The 22,500-nt window shown below is 49.5% G+C and overlaps 1 protein-coding gene across 3 annotated transcripts in view; it reads right to left on the minus strand.

Annotated features, from left to right (window-relative positions):
* The window catches only part of slc29a4a (solute carrier family 29 member 4a), a 24,910-nt gene that overhangs the window by 1,067 nt on the left and 1,343 nt on the right, over nucleotides 1-22,500 (minus strand). Inside the window, exons 2-10 of one of the 3 annotated variants that reach the window (XM_090197947.1) lie at nucleotides 21,487-22,205; nucleotides 18,966-19,097; nucleotides 17,001-17,114; nucleotides 16,133-16,261; nucleotides 11,790-11,864; nucleotides 10,409-10,677; nucleotides 8,577-8,703; nucleotides 5,394-5,581; nucleotides 2,640-2,880 (exon numbers count right to left, since the gene is read on the minus strand). In XM_090197947.1, the coding sequence (XP_090054073.1) occupies nucleotides 2,640-2,880; nucleotides 5,394-5,581; nucleotides 8,577-8,703; nucleotides 10,409-10,677; nucleotides 11,790-11,864; nucleotides 16,133-16,261; nucleotides 17,001-17,114; nucleotides 18,966-19,097; nucleotides 21,487-21,973 (1,762 nt within the window). In that variant the 5' untranslated portion in view covers nucleotides 21,974-22,205. Of the gene's footprint in view, nucleotides 1-2,639; nucleotides 2,881-5,393; nucleotides 5,582-8,576; nucleotides 8,764-10,399; nucleotides 10,678-11,789; nucleotides 11,865-16,132; nucleotides 16,262-17,000; nucleotides 17,115-18,965; nucleotides 19,098-21,486; nucleotides 22,206-22,500 lie in introns of all 3 variants that reach the window. The other 2 variants (XM_090197945.1, XM_090197946.1) reach the window with 2 other exon arrangements.

A 22,500-nucleotide genomic window follows, 5' to 3' on the forward strand; every position in this document is an offset into this window, starting at 1 on the left:
GGAGGGAGGAGGGAGGAGAGGGGGGGGGAGAGGAGATTATTATACAGTATATAGATAGAGCACTGTCAATGTAGAACATCTGCACTAAATTGTAGGAGGAGCTCCTGCTGCAGTTTAGTGGTTTACAGAATCACAATATAGAGTGTATATAGAGACACCTCCAGAATTATTGGCACCCTTGATAAAGATGAACAAAAAATACTGTACAAAATAAATCATACAAATACTGAGATATATTTTGGGAACAAAAAAACCCTCATATGATTATAAATTATTACAATTGTTTAGAGAAAGATATTCTGTTTAAAAGGTAAACATTTAAAATGATAGTTAAATGTTTTGGCACCCCTGTTTACACTACTCCATCACCTAGAGAGAACACCCCTGTTTACAATACTCCATCACCTAGAGAGAGAGAACACCCATGTTTACAATACTCCATCACCTAGAGAGAGAGAACACCCATGTTTACAATACTCCATCACCTAGAGAGAACACCCCTGTTTACAATACTCCATCACCTAGAGAGAACACCCCTGGTTTCAATACTCCATCACCTAGAGAGAACACCCCTGTTTACAATACTCCATCACCTAGAGAGAACACCCCTGGTTTCAATACTCCATCACCTAGAGAGAACACCCCTGTTTACACTACTCCATCACCTAGAGAGAACACCCCTGTTTTCAATACTCCATCACCTAGAGAGAACACCCCTGTTTCCAATACTCCATCACCTAGAGAGAACACCCCTGTTTTCAATACTCCATCACCTAGAGAGAACACCCCTGTTTACACTACTCCATCACCTAGAGAGAACACCCCTGTTTTCAATACTCCATCACCTAGAGAGAACACCCCTGTTTTCAATACTCCATCACCTAGAGAGAACACCCCTGTTTTCAATACTCCATCACCTAGAGAGAACACCCCTGGTTTCAATACTCCATCACCTAGAGAGAACACCCCTGTTTTCACTACTCCATCACCTAGAGAGAAACCCCTGTCTTCACCTCTCCATCACCTAGAGAGAACACCCCTGTCTTCACCTCTCCATCACCTAGAGAGAACACCCCTGTTTTCAATACTCCATCACCTAGAGAGAAACCCCTGTCTTCACCGCTCCATCACCCAGAGAGAACACCCCTGTTTTCAATACTCCATCACCTAGAGAGAAACCCCTGTTTTCAATACTCCATCACCTAGAGAGAAACCCCTGTTTACAATACTCCATCACCTAGCGAGAACACCCCTGTTTTCAATACTCCAGCACCTTCCCCTTGCGAGGATAACGACAGACGTTTTCTAAAATGTTTTCTGAGATTGGAGAACACATTGGGGAGGGATTTCAGACCATTCCTCAATAGATCTTTCTAGATCCTTATGGACTGGCTACTTCAATTCAAACCACAGGTATGAATGGGTTCATGTCCCGGGGTCTGAAAAGGCCGTTACAAATAGTGGATTTTTGTGGTCAATGAACCATTTCTGAATGACGAATGGATTTTAAATGTGTGTTACCTCATTTCTATACCCCAGTGAAACAGGAAGCCATGGAAGGCCACAATATAGTTCCTTAAACTGAGATTAATTTCAAACATTAGAATGTTAATGCAGATTTAATTTAGTTAGATTTTACCAATACGATTCTTTACAGGTGCCAATAATGAGATATAAATGATTACTTGTTAAACAACATCTCTTTCTCTGGGCAATTATATTATTATAAAGTAGATCTCACCACCCTCACCACCCCTCTACCTCACCACCCCTCTACCTCATTACCCCTCTACCTCACCACCCCATCACCCCTCTACCTCATTACCCCTCTACCTCACCACCCCTCTACCTCACCACCCCTCTACCTCATTACCCCTCTACCTCACCACCTCACCACCCCTCTACCTCACCACCCCTCTACCTCATTACCCCTCTACCTCATTACCCCTCTACCTCACCACCCCATCACCCCTCTACCTCATTACCCCTCTACCTCATTACCCCTCTACCTCATTACCCCTCTACCTCACCACCCCATCACCCCTCTACCTCATTACCCCTCTACCTCACCACCCCTCTACCTCACCACCCTCACCACCCCTCTACCTCACCACCCCTCTACCTCATTACCCCTCTACCTCACCACCCCATCACCCCTCTACCTCACCACCCCTCTACCTCACCACCCCTCTACCTCACCACCCTCACCACCCCTCTACCTCACCACCCCTCTACCTCATTACCCCTCTACCTCATTACCCCTCCACCTCACCACCTCACCACCCCTCCACCTCACCACCCCTCTACCTCATCACCCCTCTACCTCACCACCCCATCACCCTCTACCTCATTACCCATCTACCTCACCACCCCTCCACCTCACCACCCCTCTACCTCACCACCCCTCTACCTCATTACCCCTCTACCCCACCACCCCTCTACCTCACCACCCCTCTACCCCACCACCCCTCTACCCCACCACCCCTCTACCCCTCAACCACTCTACCCCACCACGCCTCTACCTCACCACCCCTCTACCTCATCACCCCTCCACCTCACCACCCTCTACCCCACCACCCCTCCACCTCACCACCCCTCTACCCCTCTACCTCACCACCCTCTACCTCATCACCGCTCACCTGCTAGTTCTCTCTGTTCCGGCGGGACCTTCCCAGCAGCCTGTATCATGGGAACTGATCCAAAGTAACCGTTGGTTACGCCCATGAGGAGAGAAAAGAGACAGGGCCAGGCGGGGTGGGACAGGGTTGGGGTGGAGGAGGGGTACACACACATCACCAACAGAGGGATGAAGACCACCCGCAGGCAGGAGAAGAGGAGCAGGTGACCCCCCGTCCACTCATAGGGCAACGCAGCCAGGATCTGGAAAGGGCAGAGGGCTTAGTGAGGCAACATCTGTATATCTATATCTATCATCCATCATCCATCCTCCAACCATCATCCATCTATCTACATTCCCATCATCCATCCATCTACCTATCCATTTATCCATCATCCATCCATCTACCTATCATCCATCATCCATCCATCCATCCATCTACCCATCCATCATCCATCCATCCATCCACCCACCCACCCACCCATCACCCATCCATCTACCTATCCATCCATCCATCATCCATCTACCCACCCACCCATCATCCATCCATCTACCTATCCATCCATCCATCATCCATCTACCCATCCATCCATCATCCATCCATTTACCTATCCATCCATCATCCATCCATCTACCTATCTATCCATCATCCATCCACCCACCCATCCATCCATCCACCCATCCATCCATCCATCCACCCATCATCCATCTACCCATCCATCATCCATCCATCTACCCATCCATCCATCCACCCATCATCCACCCATCCACCAATCCATCCACCCACCCATCCATCCATCCACCCACCCACCCATCCATCCATCCATCCATCCATCATCCATCCATCTACTCAGCCATCATCAACCGTTCCAAACCTCTCCTCAGGGACCCCCAGTGTTCCAAACCTCTCCTCAGGGACCCCCAGTGTTCCAAACCTCTCCTCGGGGACCCCCAGTGTTCCAAACCTCTCCTCGGGGACCCCCAGTGTTCCAAACCTCTCCTTGGGGACCCCCAGTGTTCCAAACCTCTCCTTGGGGACCCCCAACCGTTCCAAACCTCTCCTCAGGGACCCCCAGCCATTCCAAACCTCTCCTCAGGGACCCCCAGTGTTCCAAACCTTTCCTCGGGGACCCCCAACCGTTCCAAACCTCTCCTCAGGGACCCCCAGCCGTTCCAAACCTCTCCTTCTCCCCAAGGAGAGGTTTAGAACACTGGGGGTCCCCTAGGAGAGGTTTGGAACACTGGGGGTCCCCAAGGAGAGGTTTGGAACACTGGGGGTCCCTGAGGAGAGGTTTGGAACACTGGGGGTCCCTGAGGAGAGGTTTGGAACACTGGGGGTCCCCAAGGAGAGGTTTGGAACACTGGGGGTCCCTGAGGAGAGGTTTGGAACGGCTGTGGGTTCCCTAGGAGAGGTTTGGAATGGCTGGGGGTCCCTGAGGAGAGGTTTGGAACACTGGGGGTCCCTGAGGAGAGGTTTGGAATGGTTGTGGGTTCCCTAGGAGAGTTTGGAATGGTTGTGGGTTCCCTAGGAGAGGTTTGGAACACTGGGGGTCCCTGAGGAGAGGTTTGGAACACTGGGGGTCCCTGAGGAGAGGTTTGGAACACTGGGGGTCCCTGAGGAGAGGTTTGGAATGGTTGTGGGTTCCCTAGGAGAGGTTTGGAACACTGGGGGTCCCTGAGGAGAGGTTTGGAACACTGGGGGTCCCTGAGGAGAGGTTTGGAATGGTTGTGGGTTCCCTAGGAGAGGTTTGGAATGGCTGGGGGTCCCTGAGGAGAGGTTTGGAATGGCTGGGGGTCCCTGAGGAGAGGTTTGGAATGGTTGGGGGTCCCTGAGGAGAGGTTTGGAATGGCTGGGGGTCCCTGAGGAGAGGTTTGGAATGGCTGGGGGTCCCCGAGGAGAGGTTTGGAATGGCTGGGGGTCCCTGAGGAGAGGTTTGGAATGGCTGGGGGTCCCTGAGGAGAGGTTTGGAATGGCTGGGGGTCCCCGGGGAGAGGTTTGGAATGGCTGGGGGTCCCTGAGGAGAGGTTTGGAATGGCTGGGGGTCCCTGAGGAGAGGTTTGGAACACTGGTGGTCCCCGAGGAGAGGTTTGGAACACTGGGGGTCCCTGAGGAGAGGTTTGGAACACTGGGGGTCCCCGAGGAGAGGTTTGGAACACTGGGGGTCCCCAAGGAGAGGTTTGGAACACTGGGGGTCCCCGAGGAGAGGTTTGGAACACTGGGGGTCCCTGAGGAGAGGTTTGGAACACTGGGGGTCCCCGAGGAGAGGTTTGGAACACTGGGGGTCCCTGAGGAGAGGTTTGGAACACTGGGGGTCCCCAAGGAGAGGTTTGGAACACTGGGGGTCCCCGAGGAGAGGTTTGGAACACTGGGGGTCCCCGAGGAGAGGTTTGGAACACTGGGGGTCCCCAAGGAGAGGTTTGGAACACTGGGGGTCCCCGAGGAGAGGTTTGGAACGGCTGGGGGTCCCCGAGGAGAGGTTTGGAACACTGGGGGTCCCCGAGGAGAGGTTTGGAACACTGGGGGTCCCTGAGGAGAGGTTTGGAACACTGGGGGTCCCTGAGGAGAGGTTTGGAACACTGGGGGTCCCCGAGGAGAGGTTTGGAACACTGAGGGTCCCTGAGGAGAGGTTTGGAACACTGGGGGTCCCCGAGGAGAGGTTTGGAACACTGGGGGTCCCTGAGGAGAGGTTTGGAACACTGGGGGTCCCTGAGGAGAGGTTTGGAACACTGGGGGTCCCCGAGGAGAGGTTTGGAATGGCTGGACAAGTAAACTGACCTTGCCTACGAAGTCGGCCATGTTGAATGTGGCCATGATGAGTATAGGTAGCCACTCCCCCAGGGTTGGGTTGCGTATCTCTGATTCCAGACCAGGAAACAGACACAGAGTGATGCTATAGGTCACTGCTATAGACAACATGTAGGCCCAGATCACTCTGGCAACAATGTACCTGTGAAGAAACATATCTGAAGGAGGGAGAAGAGGAGGAGGGAGGGGGAGGAGGGGGGGAGGGGGAGGAGATGGAGGGGGAGGGTGGAGGAGGGACGGGGGAGGGAGGGGGGAGGGGGGAGGAAGGGGGAGGGTGGAGATGGGGGAGGGGAGGAGGCGGAGAAGGGGGGGAGGGAGGAAGGGGGGAGGGTGGAGATGGGGGAGGGGAGGAAGGGGGAGGGTGGAGATGAGGGAGGGGAGGAGGGGGAGAAGGGGGGGAGGAGGGGGAGGGGGAGAAGGAGGGGAGGGGGGAGGAGGGGGAGAAGGGGGGGAAGGGGGGAGGGTGGAGATGGGGGAGGGGAGGAGGCGGAGAAGGGGGGGGAGGGAGGAAGGGGGGAGGGTGGAGATGGGGGAGGGGAGGAGGCGGAGAAGGGGGGAGGGAGGAAGGGGGGAGGGCGGAGATGGGGGAGGGGAGGAAGGGGGGAGGGGGGAGATGGGGGAGGGGAGGAGGGGGAGAAGGGGGGGAGGAGGGGGAGGGGGAGAAGGGGGGAGGGTGGAGAAGGGGGAGGGGAGGAGAGGGAGGGGGAGAAGGGAGTGGAAGGGGATGAGGGAGAAGGGGAAGAGGAGGAGTTGGGGAGGGGAGGAGATGGAGGAGGGAGAAGGGGAAGAGGAGGAGTTGGGGAGGGGAGGAGATGGAGGAGGGAGAAGGGGGAGGAGTGGGGAGAAGGGAAAAAGGAGGGGGTGAGAAGAGAAGAGAGGGGGAACGAGGGAAGAGGAATGCTGTTGGTATCCGTAGTGTACAAACATTGGGTAGAATCATATTGTGTTTACAAGCACACTACTCATTCGACATTACAGTTTCTCTAGATCGCTAAGACACTTTGAATGAAACTGGGGTGGAACTGATCTCCATCACAGCCTAATGAGCACTACTACAGTATTACCTGGTGATAAACTCGAAGTAATTTCTCTTTGTTTTCACACACAATGCAAATGCTAAGCACATTTTTTTCCCCCCAAAAACAGTAAACACAACTCTGTACAAAAGATGCAAAACTCAGTTGAGCAAAATGATGTCAAACCAAATTAAAACATTTGGTCACAGCTGATACAAATAAATTATAAAAAACTCCCATGAACCTCTTCTGCACGTGTGCAAAACGTCTTTGCACAATTGTTCAATCAGCAAATCATTCATGCATAAAAGAGGTCACCTCTGAGTTGCTGTTGGCAAGACAGGACCAAGTCAGAGGCTGAGGGCTGTTTATGTACCACCACAGACAGATGCCGGCACTAAGACCGCACTCAGTCAGCTGTATCAGGAAATAAGCAAACAGGAAACCGCTCACCCAGAGGCGGCGCCTCCTAGTGGCCGGATACTTTAATGCAGGGAAACTTAAATCAGTTCTACCAAATCTCTATCAGCATGTTAAATGTGCAACCAGAGGGGAAAAAACTCTGGACCACCTTTACTCCACACACAGAGACACATACAAACCTCTCCCTCTCCCTCCATTTGGCAAATCTGACCATAATTATCCTCCTGATCCCTGCTGACATGCTAAAATTAAGGCAGGAAGCACCAGTGACTCGGTTTATAAAAACATGGTCAGATGAAGCAGATGCTAAACTACAGGACTGATTTGCTATCACAGACTGGAATATGTTCTGGGATTCCTCCAATGGCATTAAGGAGTACACAACACCAGTCATTGGCTTCATCAATAAGTGCATCGATGACGTACGTACATACCCCGACCAGAAGCCATGGATTACAGGCAACATTCGCACTGAGCTAAAGGCTAGAGCTGCCGCTTTCAAGGAGCGGGACTGTAACCCGGAAGCTTATAAGAAATCCCAATATGCCCTGCGACGAACCATCAAACAGGCAAAGCATCAATACAGGGCTAAGATTGAATCGCACTACACCGGCTCCGACGCTCGTCTTATGTGGCAGGGCTTGCAAACTATTACAGACTACAAAGGGAAGCACAGCCACGAGCTGCCCAGCAACACGAGCCTACCAGACGAGCCAAATCACTTATATACTCGCTTCGAGGGAAGCCACACTGAGGCATGCATGAGAGCAGCAGCTGTTCCGGACGACTGTGTGATCACGCTCTCCGTAGCCGACGTGAGTAAGCCCTTTAAACAGCTCAACGTACGCAAGGCTGCGGGGCCAGACGGATTACCAGGACGTGTACTGCGAGCGTGCGCTGACCAACTGGCAAGTGTCTTCACTGACATTTTCAACATGTCCCTGATTGAGTCTGTGATGCAGACAGACAGACAGACAGACAGACAGACAGACAGACAGGTATAGATGTGGTTGTTACCTCGTAGTCCAGGCCAGCTACCAACCCCCATCAGACAGACAGACAGACAGACAGACAGACAGACAGGTATAGATGTGGTTGTTACCTCGTAGTCCAGGCCAGCTACCAACCCCCATCAGACAGACAGACAGACAGACAGACAGGTATAGATGTGGTTGTTACCTCGTAGTCCAGGCCAGCTACCAACCCCCATCAGACAGACAGACAGACAGACAGACAGGTATAGATGTGGTTGTTACCTCGTAGTCCAGGCCAGCTACCAACCCCCATCAGACAGACAGACAGACAGACAGACAGGTATAGATGTGGTTGTTACCTCGTAGTCCAGGCCAGCTACCAACCCCCATCAGACAGACAGACAGACAGACAGACAGGTATAGATGTGGTTGTTACCTCGTAGTCCAGGCCAGCTACCAACCCCCATCAGACAGACAGACAGACAGACAGACAGGTGTAGATGTGGTTGTTACCTCGTAGTCCAGGCCAGCTACCAACCCCCATCAGACAGACAGACAGACAGGTATAGATGTGGTTGTTACCTCGTAGTCCAGGCCAGCTACCAACCCCCATCAGACAGACAGACAGACAGACAGACAGGTATAGATGTGGTTGTTACCTCGTAGTCCAGGCCAGCTACCAACCCCCATCAGACAGACAGACAGACAGACAGACAGACAGGTATAGATGTGGTTGTTACCTCGTAGTCCAGGCCAGCTTCTCCGGATCTCGTCTTTAGAAACTCCAAACCGAACGTACGTCCCTCCTCCTGTGAACTCATCTGTGACGTCATCAGATGGCGACGTCGTCGCCACCACTCCGTTACCCTGAGATGAGACAAACACTTCATAGCCTCCTTGTCTCCTTGTCTCCTCTCCTGGTTTCCTCTGGAGTGAATAATCAAGGGTCAGCCTATCACCTGAACCCCAACGTGTCAGGTCAACCAGGTCCCGTAGATATTTTGGGACGATTTACAGAGGGAAATGACCGTCTATGACGGTCTTTGTGTGTTTGTGTGTGTGTGTGTGTGTGTGTGTGTTCAGCAGGTTGATGTAACCTTGTTTCAGTATGTAGGAGATGTAGTCACAGCGATGCATGTGGCAATATGCCGAAATTCCATTAGTAATATAGAGACACACCCTCTCTCTTTTCTGCTCCATTAGTTGCAGCAGGGCTCAAGGCCAGAATAATCACTCTACCTGATTATCCACCACTCTACCTGATTATCCCACCACTCTACCTGATTATCCCACCACTCTACCTGATTATCCACCACTCTACCTGATTATCCCACCACTCTACCTGATTATCCCACTACTCTACCTGATTATCCCATAGAACCACTCTACCTGATTATCCCACCACTCTACCTGATTATCCCATAGAATCACTCTACCTGATTACTCCAGCACTCTACCTGATTATCCACCACTCTACCTGATTATCCCACTACTCTACCTGATTATCCCACTACTCTACCTGATTATCCCATAGAACCACTCTACCTGATTATCCCACCACTCTACCTGATTATCCCATAGAATCACTCTCCCTGATTATCCCATAGAACCACTCTACCTGATTATCCCACCACTCTACCTGATTATCCCACTACTCTACCTGATTATCCCATAGAACCACTCTACCTGATTATCCCATAGAACCACTCTACCTGATTATCCCATAGAACCACTCTACCTGATTATCCCATAGAACCACTCTACCTGATTATCCCATAGAATCACTCTACCTGATTATCCCATAGAACCACTCTACCTGATTATCCCACCACTCTACCTGATTATCCCACTACTCTACCTGATTATCCCATAGAACCACTCTCCCTGATTATCCCATAGAACCACTCTACCTGATTATCCCACTACTCTACCTGATTATCCCATAGAACCACTCTCCCTGATTATCCCATAGAACCACTCTACCTGATTATCCCATATAACCACTCTACCTGATTATCCACCACTCTACCTGATTATCCACCCCTCTATCTGATTATCCCACAGAACCACTCTACCTGATTATCCCATAGAACCACTCTACCTGATTATCCCACCACTCTACCTGATTATCCCATAGAATTACTCTACCTGATTATCCCATAGAACCACTCTACCTGATTATCCCACCACTCTACCTGATTATCCCATAGAATCACTCTCCCTGATTATCCCATAGAACCACTCTACCTGATTATCCCATAGAACCACTCTACCTGATTATCCACCACTCTACCTGATTATCCCATAGAACCACTCTACCTGATTTTCCCATAGAACCACTCTACCTGATTATCCCATAGAACCACTCTACCTGATTATCCCATAGAACCACTCTACCTGATTATCCCATAGAACCACTCTACCTGATTATCCACCCCTCTATCTGATTATCCCATAGAACCACTCTACCTGATTATCCCATAGAACCACTCTACCTGATTACCCACCACTCTACCTGATTATCCCATAGAACCACTCTCACCCCAGGTCTAGACTGACTTACAAATCTTACTTCCTCTGTAGTGACGTCGTGGTGAACCCTGTATCCTGTCCCGCTGACCTCCGACCCGATGTCATGACCTTTCCCCAGGCTGTGACCCCGGTGGGTGGGGCCTGTGTAGTAACGGACGAATCGTGAGCGACGGACAATGAGGTGGAGAAGGAAGCAGAGCATCTCCATGGTGATGGACACCAGGAAGAAGATGAGTGTGTTTATCCTCTCGTTACTGATCATGAGTTTAGTGAAGATACGACTCAGAGAGATGATTACACCTGCTGTACCTGGAGAGAGGGAGGAGAGAGAGGAGAGAGAGGAGAGAGGAGAGGATTAGTGAAGATACCACTCAGAGAGATAATTACACCTGCTGTACCTGGAGAGAGGGAGGAGAGGAGAGAGAGGAGAGGATTAGTGAAGATATGACTCAGAGAGATTAATACACCTGCTGTACCTGGAGAGAGGGAGGAGTGGAGAGAGAGTATTAGTGAAGATACAACTCAGAGATATGACAAGCATTGTGATTGGTTGAGAAGCGTTCTAAGCCGTGCTAAAAAAGTAATTTACAATGGGTAGGCCTATGACGCAAAAATGTATTGAAATAAATAAACTGTCTGTGTTATGATTACAATAATTTCCCTTTCTGTCAAATGGTCTGGCAATAGACTACAAGTGTAGCCTATAGATGTATATAATATACAGTAATATATTGAAGATGTAAAGAATATACAGTAACATAAAAAATATGTATAGAATATACAGTAATATATTGAAGATGTATAGAATATACAGTAACATAACAAATATGTAGAGAATATACAGTAATATAATGAAGATGTCTAGAATATACAGTAATATAATGAAGATGTATAGAATATACAGTAATATAATGAAGATGTATGGAATATAATGAATATGTATAGAATATACAGTAATATAATGAAGATGTCTAGAATATACAGTAATATAATGAAGATGTATAGAATATACAGTAATATAATGAAGATGTATATAATATACAGTAATATAATGAAGAAGTAGAGAATATACAGTAATATAATGAAGATGTATGGAATATAATGAAGATGTATAGAATATACAGTAATATAATGAATATGTATAGAATATACAGTAATATAATGAAGATGTATAGAATATACAGTAATATAATGAAGATGCATACAATATACAGTAATATAATGAAGATGTATACAATATACAGTAATATAATGAAGATGTATAAAATATACAGTAATATAATGAAGATGTCTAGAATATACAGTAATATAATGAAGATGTATAGAATATACAGTAATATAACGAAGAGGTATAGAATATACAGTAATATAATGAAGATGTATAGAATATACAGTAATATAACGAAGATGACAGCTCTTACTTTCTCCAGTCATCACCCCCTGTGTGTATCTCTTGGGCAGCATCCCCATGTAACCATAGAAACTGGACTGTTGCACTGAGGGAGGACAAATGCAAACACAAAAGGCCTTTTCACACTGCATTGTTCGTAGCCCCGGGCTAAGGATTCACACTGGTATTCTAAAGCCCCGGGGCTAAGGATTCACACTGGTATTCTAAAGCCCCGGGGCTAAGGATTCACACTGGTATTCTAAAGCCCCGGGGCTAAGGATTCACACTGGTATTCTAAAGCCCCGGGGCTAAGGATTCACACTGGTATTCTAAAGCCCCGGGGCTAAGGATTCACACTGGTATTCTAAAGCCCCGGGGCTAAGGATTCACACTGGTATTCTAAAGCCCCGGGGCTAAGGATTCACACTGGTATTCTAAAGCCCCGGGGCTAAGGATTCACACTGGTATTCTAAAGCCCCGGGGCTAAGGATTCACACTGGTATTCTAAAGCCCCGGGGCTAAGGATTCACACTGGTATTCTAAAGCCCCGGGGCTAAGGATTCACACTGGTATTCTAAAGCCCCGGGGCTAAGGATTCACACTGGTATTCTAAAGCCCCGGGCTAAGGATTCACACTGGTATTCTAAAGCCCTGGGGCTAAGGATTCACACTGGTATTCTAAAGCCCCGGGCTAAGGATTCACACTGGTATTCTAAAGCCCTGGGGCTAAGGATTCACACTGGTATTCTAAAGCCCTGGGGCTAAGGATTCACACTGGTATTCTAAAGCCCTGGGGCTAAGGATTCACACTGGTATTCTAAAGCCCTGGGGCTAAGCTTTAGACCCGGGTTAAGGATTCACACTGGTATTCTAAAGCCCTGGGGCTAAGGATTCACACTGGTATTCTAAAGCCCTGGGGCTAAGGATTCACACTGGTATTCTAAAGCCCTGGGGCTAAGGATTCACACTGGTATTCTAAAGCCCTGGGGCTAAGGATTCACACTGGTATTCTAAAGCCCTGGGGCTAAGGATTCACACTGGTATTCTAAAGCCCTGGGGCTAAGGATTCACACTGGTATTCTAAAGCCCTGGGGCTAAGCTTTAGACCCGGGTTAAGGATTCACACTGGTATTCTAAAGCCCTGGGGCTAAGGATTCACACTGGTATTCTAAAGCCCTGGGGCTAAGGATTCACACTGGTATTCTAAAGCCCTGGGGCTAAGGATTCACGCTGGTATTCTAAAGCCCTGGGGCTAAGCTTTAGACCCGGGCTAAGGATTCACGCTGGTATTCTAAAGCCCTGGGGCTAAGGATTCACACTGGTATTCTAAAGCCCTGGGGCTAAGGATTCACACTGGTATTCTAAAGCCCTGGGGCTAAGGATTCACACTGGTGTTCTAAAGCCCTGGGGCTAAGGATTCACGCTGGTATTCTAAAGCCCTGGGGCTAAGCTTTAGACCCGGGCTAAGGATTCACGCTGGTATTCTAAAGCCCTGGGGCTAAGCTTTAGACCCGGGCTAAGGATTCACGCTGGTATTCTAAAGCCCTGGGGCTAAGCTTTAGACCCGGGCTAAGGATTCACACTGGTATTCTAAAGCCCTGGGGCTAAGCTTTAGACCCGGGCTAAGGATTCACACTGGTATTCTAAAGCCCTGGGGCTAAGCTTTAGACCCGGGTTAAGGATTCACGCTGGTATTCTAAAGCCCTGGGGCTAAGCTTTAGACCCGGGCTAAGGATTCACACTGGTATTCTAAAGCCCTGGGGCTAAGCTTTAGACCCGGGCTAAGGATTCACACTGGTATTCTAAAGCCCCGGGCTAAGGATTCACACTGGTATTCTAAAGCCCTGGGGCTAAGGATTCACACTGGTATTCTAAAGCCCTGGGGCTAAGGATTCACACTGGTATTCTAAAGCCCTGGGGCTAAGGATTCACACTGGTATTCTAAAGCCCTGGGGCTAAGGATTCACACTGGTATTCTAAAGTCCTGGGCTAAGGATTCACACTGGTATTCTAAAGTCCTGGGCTAAGGATTCACGCTGGTATTCTAAAGCCCTGGGGCTAAGGATTCACGCTGGTATTCTAAAGCCCTGGGATAAGGATTCACACTGGTATTCTAAAGCCCTGGGGCTAAGGATTCACACTGGTATTCTAAAGCCCTGGGGCTAAGGATTCACACTGGTATTCTAAAGCCCTGGGGCTAAGGATTCACACTGGTATTCTAAAGCCCTGGGCTAAGGATTCACACTGGTATTCTAAAGTCCTGGGATAAGGATTCACACTGTTATTCTGAAGCTCTGGGATAAGGATTCACACTGGTATTCTAAAGCCCTGGGCTAAGGATTCACACTGGTATTCTAAAGCCCTGGGATAAGGATTCACACTGGTATTCTAAAGCCCTGGGATAAGGATTCACACTGGTATTCTAAAGCCCTGGGGCTAAGGATTCACACTGGTATTCTAAAGCCCTGGGCTAAGGATTCACACTGGTATTCTAAAGCCCTGGGGCTAAGGATTCACACTGGTATTCTAAAGCCCTGGGCTAAGGATTCACGCTGGTATTCTAAAGCCCTGGGATAAGGATTCACACTGTTATTCTAAAGCCCTGGGATAAGGATTCACACTGGTATTCTAAAGCCCTGGGGCTAAGGATTCACACTGGTATTCTAAAGCCCTGGGCTAAGGATTCACACTGGTATTCTAAAGCCCTGGGATAAGGATTCACACTGTTATTCTAAAGCCCTGGGATAAGGATTCACACTGGTATTCTAAAGCCCTGGGATAAGGATTCACACTGGTATTATAAAGCCCTGGGCGAACAAACACACATTCACACAGACCAACATTCTATCTCTGCCACGGGACCAATCATATAAGCAATAAGGCATTTAAAAATTAAAAAAACAGTAACTGCTCTTGGTTCTAGCCTAGCATTTGATTTCCAACAGTGATGGTTTGTATAAACCTTGCTGTCTGTCAGACCACGGAAAACAATGTTTATCACTTTTGAAAATGTAATCTCACCCCCCTGTACAGAGAATTCTGTGTACCGACGAGACGTAAACTTTTCTGACCCAGAGGCAAAATCATGCACCAATTATTATTATAATGGATTGACATGAAACGTCAATAGAGAAGCTATGAAAACAGATTAAGACGTGGAGCGTTTGTGGCCCTTTTCAGATGTAAGAGTTTGTGGCTTCAGTTGGCTGGCTGAGCGAGAAGACCTTAGCTTGCATAGCAACCGTTAGCCGTAGCAACCGTTTTTGTTAGCCATAGCAACCGTTAGCCATAGCAACCGTTTTTGTTAGCCATAGCAACCGTTAGCCATAGCAACCGTTTTTGTTAGCCGTAGCAACCGTTTTTGTTAGCCATAGCAACCGTTAGCCATAGCAACCGTTTTTGTTAGCCGTAGCAACCGTTTTTGTTAGCCATAGCAACCGTTAGCCATAGCAACCGTTTTTGTTAGCCATAGCAACCGTTAGCCATAGCAACCGTTTTTGTTAGCCATAGCAGCCAAAGTTTTTGCCACTGATTTGGTTCTTTTTTTTCCCGTCAGGTTTTTCGGGAAGGATGAAATAGTATGAATTGTCCTTATTAAAATAGAGTGAAGAACGCAGCACAGGCATATGCAAATTAAGTGAAAATGCAGCTTTTGTGATTGGCACAGTGAAAATTATATGCGTTTCCCCCCTCAAAGTCTGTGCTAATCCTGCTCGGGAGCAGGCCAACTATAAGAGCCTCCTTCACCCAGGGCTAAGAGCCTCCTTTGCCCAGGACTAAGAGCCTCCTTATCCCAGGGCTAAGAGCCTCCTTATCCCAGGGATAAGAGCCTCCTTATCCCAGGGCTAAGAGCCTCCTTCGCCCAGGGCTAAGAGCCTCCTTATCCCAGGGCTAAGAGCCTCCTTATCCCAGGGCTAAGAGCCTCCTTCGCCCAGGGCTAAGAGCCTACTTATCCCAGGGGTCAGAGCCTCCTTATCCCAGGGCTAAGAGCCTCCTTCGCCCAGGGCTAAGAGCCTCCTTATCCCAGAGCTAAGAGCCTCCTCCCCCAGGGCTATAAGAGCCTCCTCCCCCAGGGCTATAAGAGCCTCCTTAGCTAAGGTGCAGTGTGAGACAGAGAGCAGGGAGTTAAATAACCAGGATGTCACATGTACCACTCAGTTGACTAAACTAAGGTTAAATAACCAGGATGTCACATGTACCACTCAGTTGACTAAACTAAGGTTAAATAATCGGTAGTCACTAGTACTGAATACCTTATTATCATATCATAAAGTACATTGTCAATTTAAATATTTCCAGAGAGGGGAAGGGAAGGGTGTTTGGGTGGTACCTGTACACCCGAAGGCAACGGACAGGGGAAGGGAAGGGTGGTACCTGTACATCCGAAGGCGACCACCCCAACAGAGAAGAGGTTGACGATGTAAGCCTGTCTGGTGGTGAAGGATTCCAACCACACATCAAACACGCTGACAAACACCAGCGGACTCAGAGCAAACAGGTAACCTGGTGGGGGAGGAGGAGGGTTGGTTTACTGTGTGGTAATAACAGGTAACCTGGTGGGGGAGGAGGGTTGGTTTACTGTGTGGTAATAACAGGTAACCTGGTGGGGGAGGAGGGTTGGCTTACTGTGTGGTAATAACAGGTAACCTGGTGGGAGGGTTGGTTTACTGTCTGTTAATAACAGGTAACCTCGAGGGGAGGGTTGGTTTACTGTGTGGTAATAACAGGTAACCTGGTGGGAGGGTTGGTTTACTGTGTGGTAATAACATGTAACCTGGTGGGGGAGGAGGGTTGGTTTACTGTGTGATAATAACAGGTAACCTGGTGGAGAAGGAGGAGGGTTGGTTTACTGTGTGGTAATAACAGGTAACCTGGTGGGAGGATTGGTTTACTGTGTGGTAATAACAGGTAACCTGGTGGGAGGATTGGTTTACTGTGTGGTAATAACAGGTAACCTGGTGGAGAAGGAGGAGGGTTGGTTTACTGTGTGGTAATAACAGGTAACCTGGTGGAGAAGGAGGAGGGTTGGTCTACTGTGTGGTAATAACAGGTAACCTGGTGGGAGAGGAGGGTTGGTTTACTGTGTGGTAATAACAGGTAACCTGGTGGGGGAGGAGGGTTGGTTTACTGTGTGGTAATAACAGGTAACCTGGTGGGAGAGGAGGATTGGTTTACTGTGTGGTAATAACAGGTAACCTGGTGGGAGGGTTGGTTTACTGTGTGGTAATAACAGGTAACTCACCCACGGTGATTCGTGTGTGTAGACTGATTCTCTCCACCAGGATGTTGTTTAGTATGACTGCGACCAGAGCCACCACGATATACACCAGACTCATATCAAATACTATGGAGGATCCTACACACACACACACACACACACACACACACACACACACACACACACACACACACACACACACACACACACACACACAGAGAGAAAGTGGGAGAAAAGCACATTACACCACCCATGGAAGACCAGAACAACACAACCAGAATTATAACACTGGGGTCATCTGGTGGTCCAGACTGCTGTCTCTACAACAGCATTATAACACTGGGGTCGTCTGGTGGTCCAGACTGCTGTCTCTACAACTGCATTATAACACTGGGGTCGTCTGGTGGTCCAGACTGCTGTCTCTACAACAGCATTATAACACTGGGGTCGTCTGGTGGTCCAGACTGCTGTCTCTACAACAGCATTATAACACTGGGGTCGTCTGGTGGTCCAGACTGCTGTCTCTACAACAGCATTATAACACTGGGGTCGTCTGGTGGTCCAGACTGCTGTCTCTACAACAGCATTATAACACTGGGGTCGTCTGGTGATCCAGACTGCTGTCTCTACAACAGCATTATAACACTGGGGTCGTCTGGTGGTCCAGACTGCTGTCTCTACAACAGCATTATAACATTGGGGTCGTCTGGTGGTCCAGACTGCTGTCTCTACAACAGCATTATAACACTGGGGTCGTCTGGTGGTCCAGACTGCTGTCTCTACAACAGCATTATAACACTGGGGTCATCTGGTGGTCCAGACTGCTGTCTCTACAACTGCATTATAACACTGGGGTCGTCTGGTGGTCCAGACTGCTGTCTCTACAACAGCATTATAACACTGGGGTCGTCTGGTGGTCCAGACTGCTGTCTCTACAACAGCATTATAACACTGGGGTCGTCTGGTGATCCAGACTGCTGTCTCTACCACAGCATTATAACACTGGGGTCGTCTGGTGGTCCAGACTGCTGTCTCTACAACAGCATTATAACACTGGGGTCATCTGGTGGTCCAGACTGCTGTCTCTACAACAGCATTATAACACTGGGGTCGTCTGGTGATCCAGACTGCTGTCTCTACAACAGCATTATAACACTGGGGTCGTCTGGAGGTCCAGACTGCTGTCTCTACAACAGCATTATAACACTGGGGTCGTCTGGTGGACCAGACTGCTGTCTCTACAACAGCATTATAACACTGGGGTCATCTGGTGATCCAGACTGCTGTCTCTACAACAGCATTATAACACTGGGGTCATCTGGTGATCCAGACTGCTGTCTCTACAACAGCATTATAACACTGGGGTCGTCTTGTGGTCCAGACTGCTGTCTCTACAACAGCATTATAACACTGGGGTCGTCTGGTGGACCAGACTGCTGTCTCTACAACAGCATTATAACACTGGGGTCATCTGGTGATCCAGACTGCTGTCTCTACAACAGCATTATAACACTGGGGTCATCTGGTGATCCAGACTGCTGTCTCTACAACAGCATTATAACACTGGGGTCATCTGGTGATCCAGACTGCTGTCTCTACAACAGCATTATAACACTGGGGTCATCTGGTGTCTCTACAACAGCATTATAACACTGGGGTCGTCTCTGTGTGTGTGTGTGTGTGTGTGTGTGTGTGTGTGTGTGTGTGTGTGTGTGTGTGTGTGTGTGTGTGTGTGTGTGTGTGTGTGTGTGTGTGTGTGTGTGTCTCTGTGTGTGTGTGTGTGTGTGTGTGTGTGTGTCTCTGTGTGTGTGTGTGTGTCTCTGTGTGTGTGTGTGTGTGTGTGTGTCTCTGTGTGTGTGTGTTTGTGTGTGTGTGTGTGTGTGTGTGTGTGTGTGTGTGTGTGTGTGTGTGTGTGTGTGTGTGTGTGTGTGTGTGTGTGTGTGTGTGTCTGTGTGTGTGTGTGTGTGTGTGTGTGTGTGTGTGTGGTACCCTGGAACTTATGGTGAAGGTAATCCACATCGGTGATGAAGCTGTTGTAGGGAAGCAGGAAGCCCACGCCAGCCAATAGCATCGCAAAGTAGATACCATGGTAACGGTCATCAGGGACTGGCTCCTCAAAGGCTGGCGGAGAGAGAGGAAGAGGAGGGAGAGAGAGAGAGAGGGGGGGGAGAGAGAGGGGGAGAGAGGAAGGGGGGAGAGAGGAAGAGGGGGGAGAGAGGAAGAGGGGGAGAGAGGAAGAGGGGGAGAGAGGAAGATGGGGGAGAGAGGAAGAGGGGGGAGAGAGGAAGAGGTGGGAGAGATACAGAGAGAGAGTGGGAGAGAGGAAGAGGGGGGAGAGAGGAAGAGGGGGAGAGATACAGAGAGAGAGTGGGAGAGAGGGGGAGAGAGAGAGGGGGAGAGATACAGAGAGAGAGAGTGAGAGAGAGGGGGAGAGAGGAAGTGTTTCTAGCTCCAACAGTACAGTAATATCTAACTAAATGCTTGTGTTTCTAGCTCCAACAGTACAGTAATATCTAACTAAATGCTTGTGTTTCTATCTCCAACAGTGCAGTAATATCTAACTAAATGCTTGTGTTTCTAGCTCCAACAGTATAGTAATATCTAACTAAATGCTTGTGTTTCTATCTCCAACAGTGCAGTAATATCTAACTAAATGCTTATGTTTCTAGCTCCAACAGTACAGTAATATCTAACTAAATGCTTGTGTTTCTATCTCCAACAGTGCAGTAATATCTAACTAAATGCTTGTGTTTCTAGCTCCAACAGTACAGTAATATCTAACTAAATGCTTATGTTTCTTGCTCCAACAGTACAGTAATATCTAACTAAATGCTTATGTTTCTTGCTCCAACAGTACAGTAATATCTAATGCTTGTGTTTCTAGCTCCAACAGTTATACTGAGGCCCCTGACCCTAGGTCACCCCAGTTATACTGAGACCCCTGACCCTAGGTCACCCCAATTATACTGAGGCCCTTCAGACTCTGTCCCTAGGACACCCCAGTTATACTGAGGCCCTTCAGACCCTGTCCCTAGGACACCACAGTTATACTGAGGCCCTTCAGACTCTGTCCCTAGGACACCACAGTTATACTGAGGCCCTTCAGACTCTGTCCCTAGGACACCACAGTTATACTGAGGCCCCTTCAGACCCTGTCCCTAGGACACCACAGTTATACTGAGGCCCTTCAGACTCTGTCCATAGGACACCACAGTTATACTGAGGCCCCTGTCCCTAGAACACCCCAGTTATACTGAGGCCCTTCAAACTCTGTCCCTAGGACACCCCAGTTATACTGAGGCCCCTGACCCTAGGTCACCCCAGTTATACTGAGGCCCTTCAGACTCTGTCCCTAGGACACCCCAGTTATACTGAGGTCCCTGACCCTAGGTCACCCCAGTTATACTGAGGCCCTTCAGACTCTGTCCCTAGGACACCCCAGTTAACTGAGGCCCTTCAGACTCTGTCCGTAGGACACCCAAGTTATACTGAGGCCCCTGTCCCTAGGACACCCCAGTTATACTGAGGCCCTTCAGACTCTGTCCCTAGGACACCCCAGTTATACTGAGGCCCCTGACCCTAGGACACCCCAGTTATACTGAGGCCCCTGTCCCTAGGACACCCTAGTTATACTGAGGCCCTTCAGACTCTGTCCCTAGGTCACCCCAGTTATACTGAGGCCCTTCAGACTCTGTCCCTAGGTCACCCCAGTTATACTGAGGCCCTTCAGACTCTGTCCCTAGGACACCCCAGTTATACTGAGGCCACTGTCCCTAGGACACCCCAGTTATACTGAGGCCCCTGTCCCTAGGACACCCTAGTTATACTGAGGCCCTTCAGACTCTGTCCCTAGGACACCCCAGTTATACTGAGGCCCCTGTCCCTAGGACACCCCAGTTATACTGAGGCCCTTCAGACTCTGTCCCTAGGACACCCCAGTTATACTGAGGCCCCTGTCCCTAGAACACCCCAGTTATGGACTGAACTCTATAATAACACACACACACACACACACACACACACACACCCTCCACACATTAGTGACTGCTGTTATCCATTCATATTCTGTATGATTTCAGTTTGGACTGTACTCTATAATAAAATACACACACACACCCTCCACACACCCTCCACACACACACACACACACACACACACACACACACACACAACACACCCTCCACACACCCTCCACACACACACACAACACACCCTCCACAAACACACACACACAACACACCCTCCACATACCCTCCATGCACACACACACCACACACCCGCCACACACACACACACACACACACACACACACAACACACACACACACAAAACACACCCTCCACACACCCTCCACACACACACACACACACACACCACACACCCGCCACACACAAACACACAAACGCACACACACCCTCAAACACACAAACACACACCCTACACACACAAACACACACACACACACACACCACGCACCCACACACACACAAACACACACAGAGAGACTCACCCGGCTCTGACAGGGCCAGCACCCCTCTCTCCGGCGTTCCCTTGGTCCCCTCCTCTTCCTCCAGCTGGTACGAGTCGAAGCTATAACTCTGCACTACACTGGTTTCTCTGCCCTCCCTCCATCCTGCCCTCCCTGCCCTCCCTGCCCGTCCCTCTCCCCCCTCTCTCTCCTCTCTCTCTGTCTGGCCCCATCCCTCTCTCTCCTCTCTCCCTGTCTGGTCCCATCCCTCTCTCTCCTCTCTCCCTGTCTGGTCCCATCCCTCTCTCTCCTCTCTCCCTGTCTGGCCCCATCCCTCTCTCTCCTCTCTCCCTGTCTGGCCCCATCCCTCTCTCTCCTCTCTCCCTGTCTGGTCCCATCCCTCTCTCTCCTCTCTCCCTGTCTGGCCCCATCCCTCTCTCTCCTCTCTCCCTGTCTGGCCCCATCCCTCTCTCTCCTCAGGGGTCTGTGCTGGGGTTGGCCTCCGTCGCTCCACTCCTGCTGTACTCATTATGGTACACTACACACACACACGCAAAGGAATATACACTCCTAACACTCTTCTTGCAAAACACACGCTACACACACCTGGAGAAGAGAGGAGAGGAGAGGAGAGGAGAGGAGAGGAGAGGAGAGGAGAGGAGAGGAGAGGAGAGGAGAGGAGAGGAGGCTACACAACCTTCCCTCCAAGACACACACAGAGCTAACAGTGGAGAGGCAGGAGGCTTTGGGGTGATGGTGACCTGTAGGAGGAGACAACAGAACAACATGATAGACAGGTGTTAGACCTCCAAGCTGATATCCCTTTTTTGGCTGTCAAAACATAGGACAGCAAACAGACACAAACGCAGACTCCCCCCCCCCCCCCCTTCTCTCTCGGTAAATACTAAATACACACATCTGTAACCAACCCCACCACCAGCCTCTAGTCTTTTCTGTCAACACAGTTCATCTCCCTACAACAGACTATAACAGTGGTGTGTGCTGAGTGCTGAAGGAATGGACAAGCCCTCTGTATGCTTTAGACCTTATACAACA

This window comes from Oncorhynchus mykiss, chromosome 13 (genome assembly GCF_057628025.1).
Source record: "Oncorhynchus mykiss isolate SJ-2025 chromosome 13, ASM5762802v1, whole genome shotgun sequence".
Classification (NCBI taxonomy): Eukaryota; Metazoa; Chordata; class Actinopteri; order Salmoniformes; family Salmonidae; genus Oncorhynchus; species Oncorhynchus mykiss.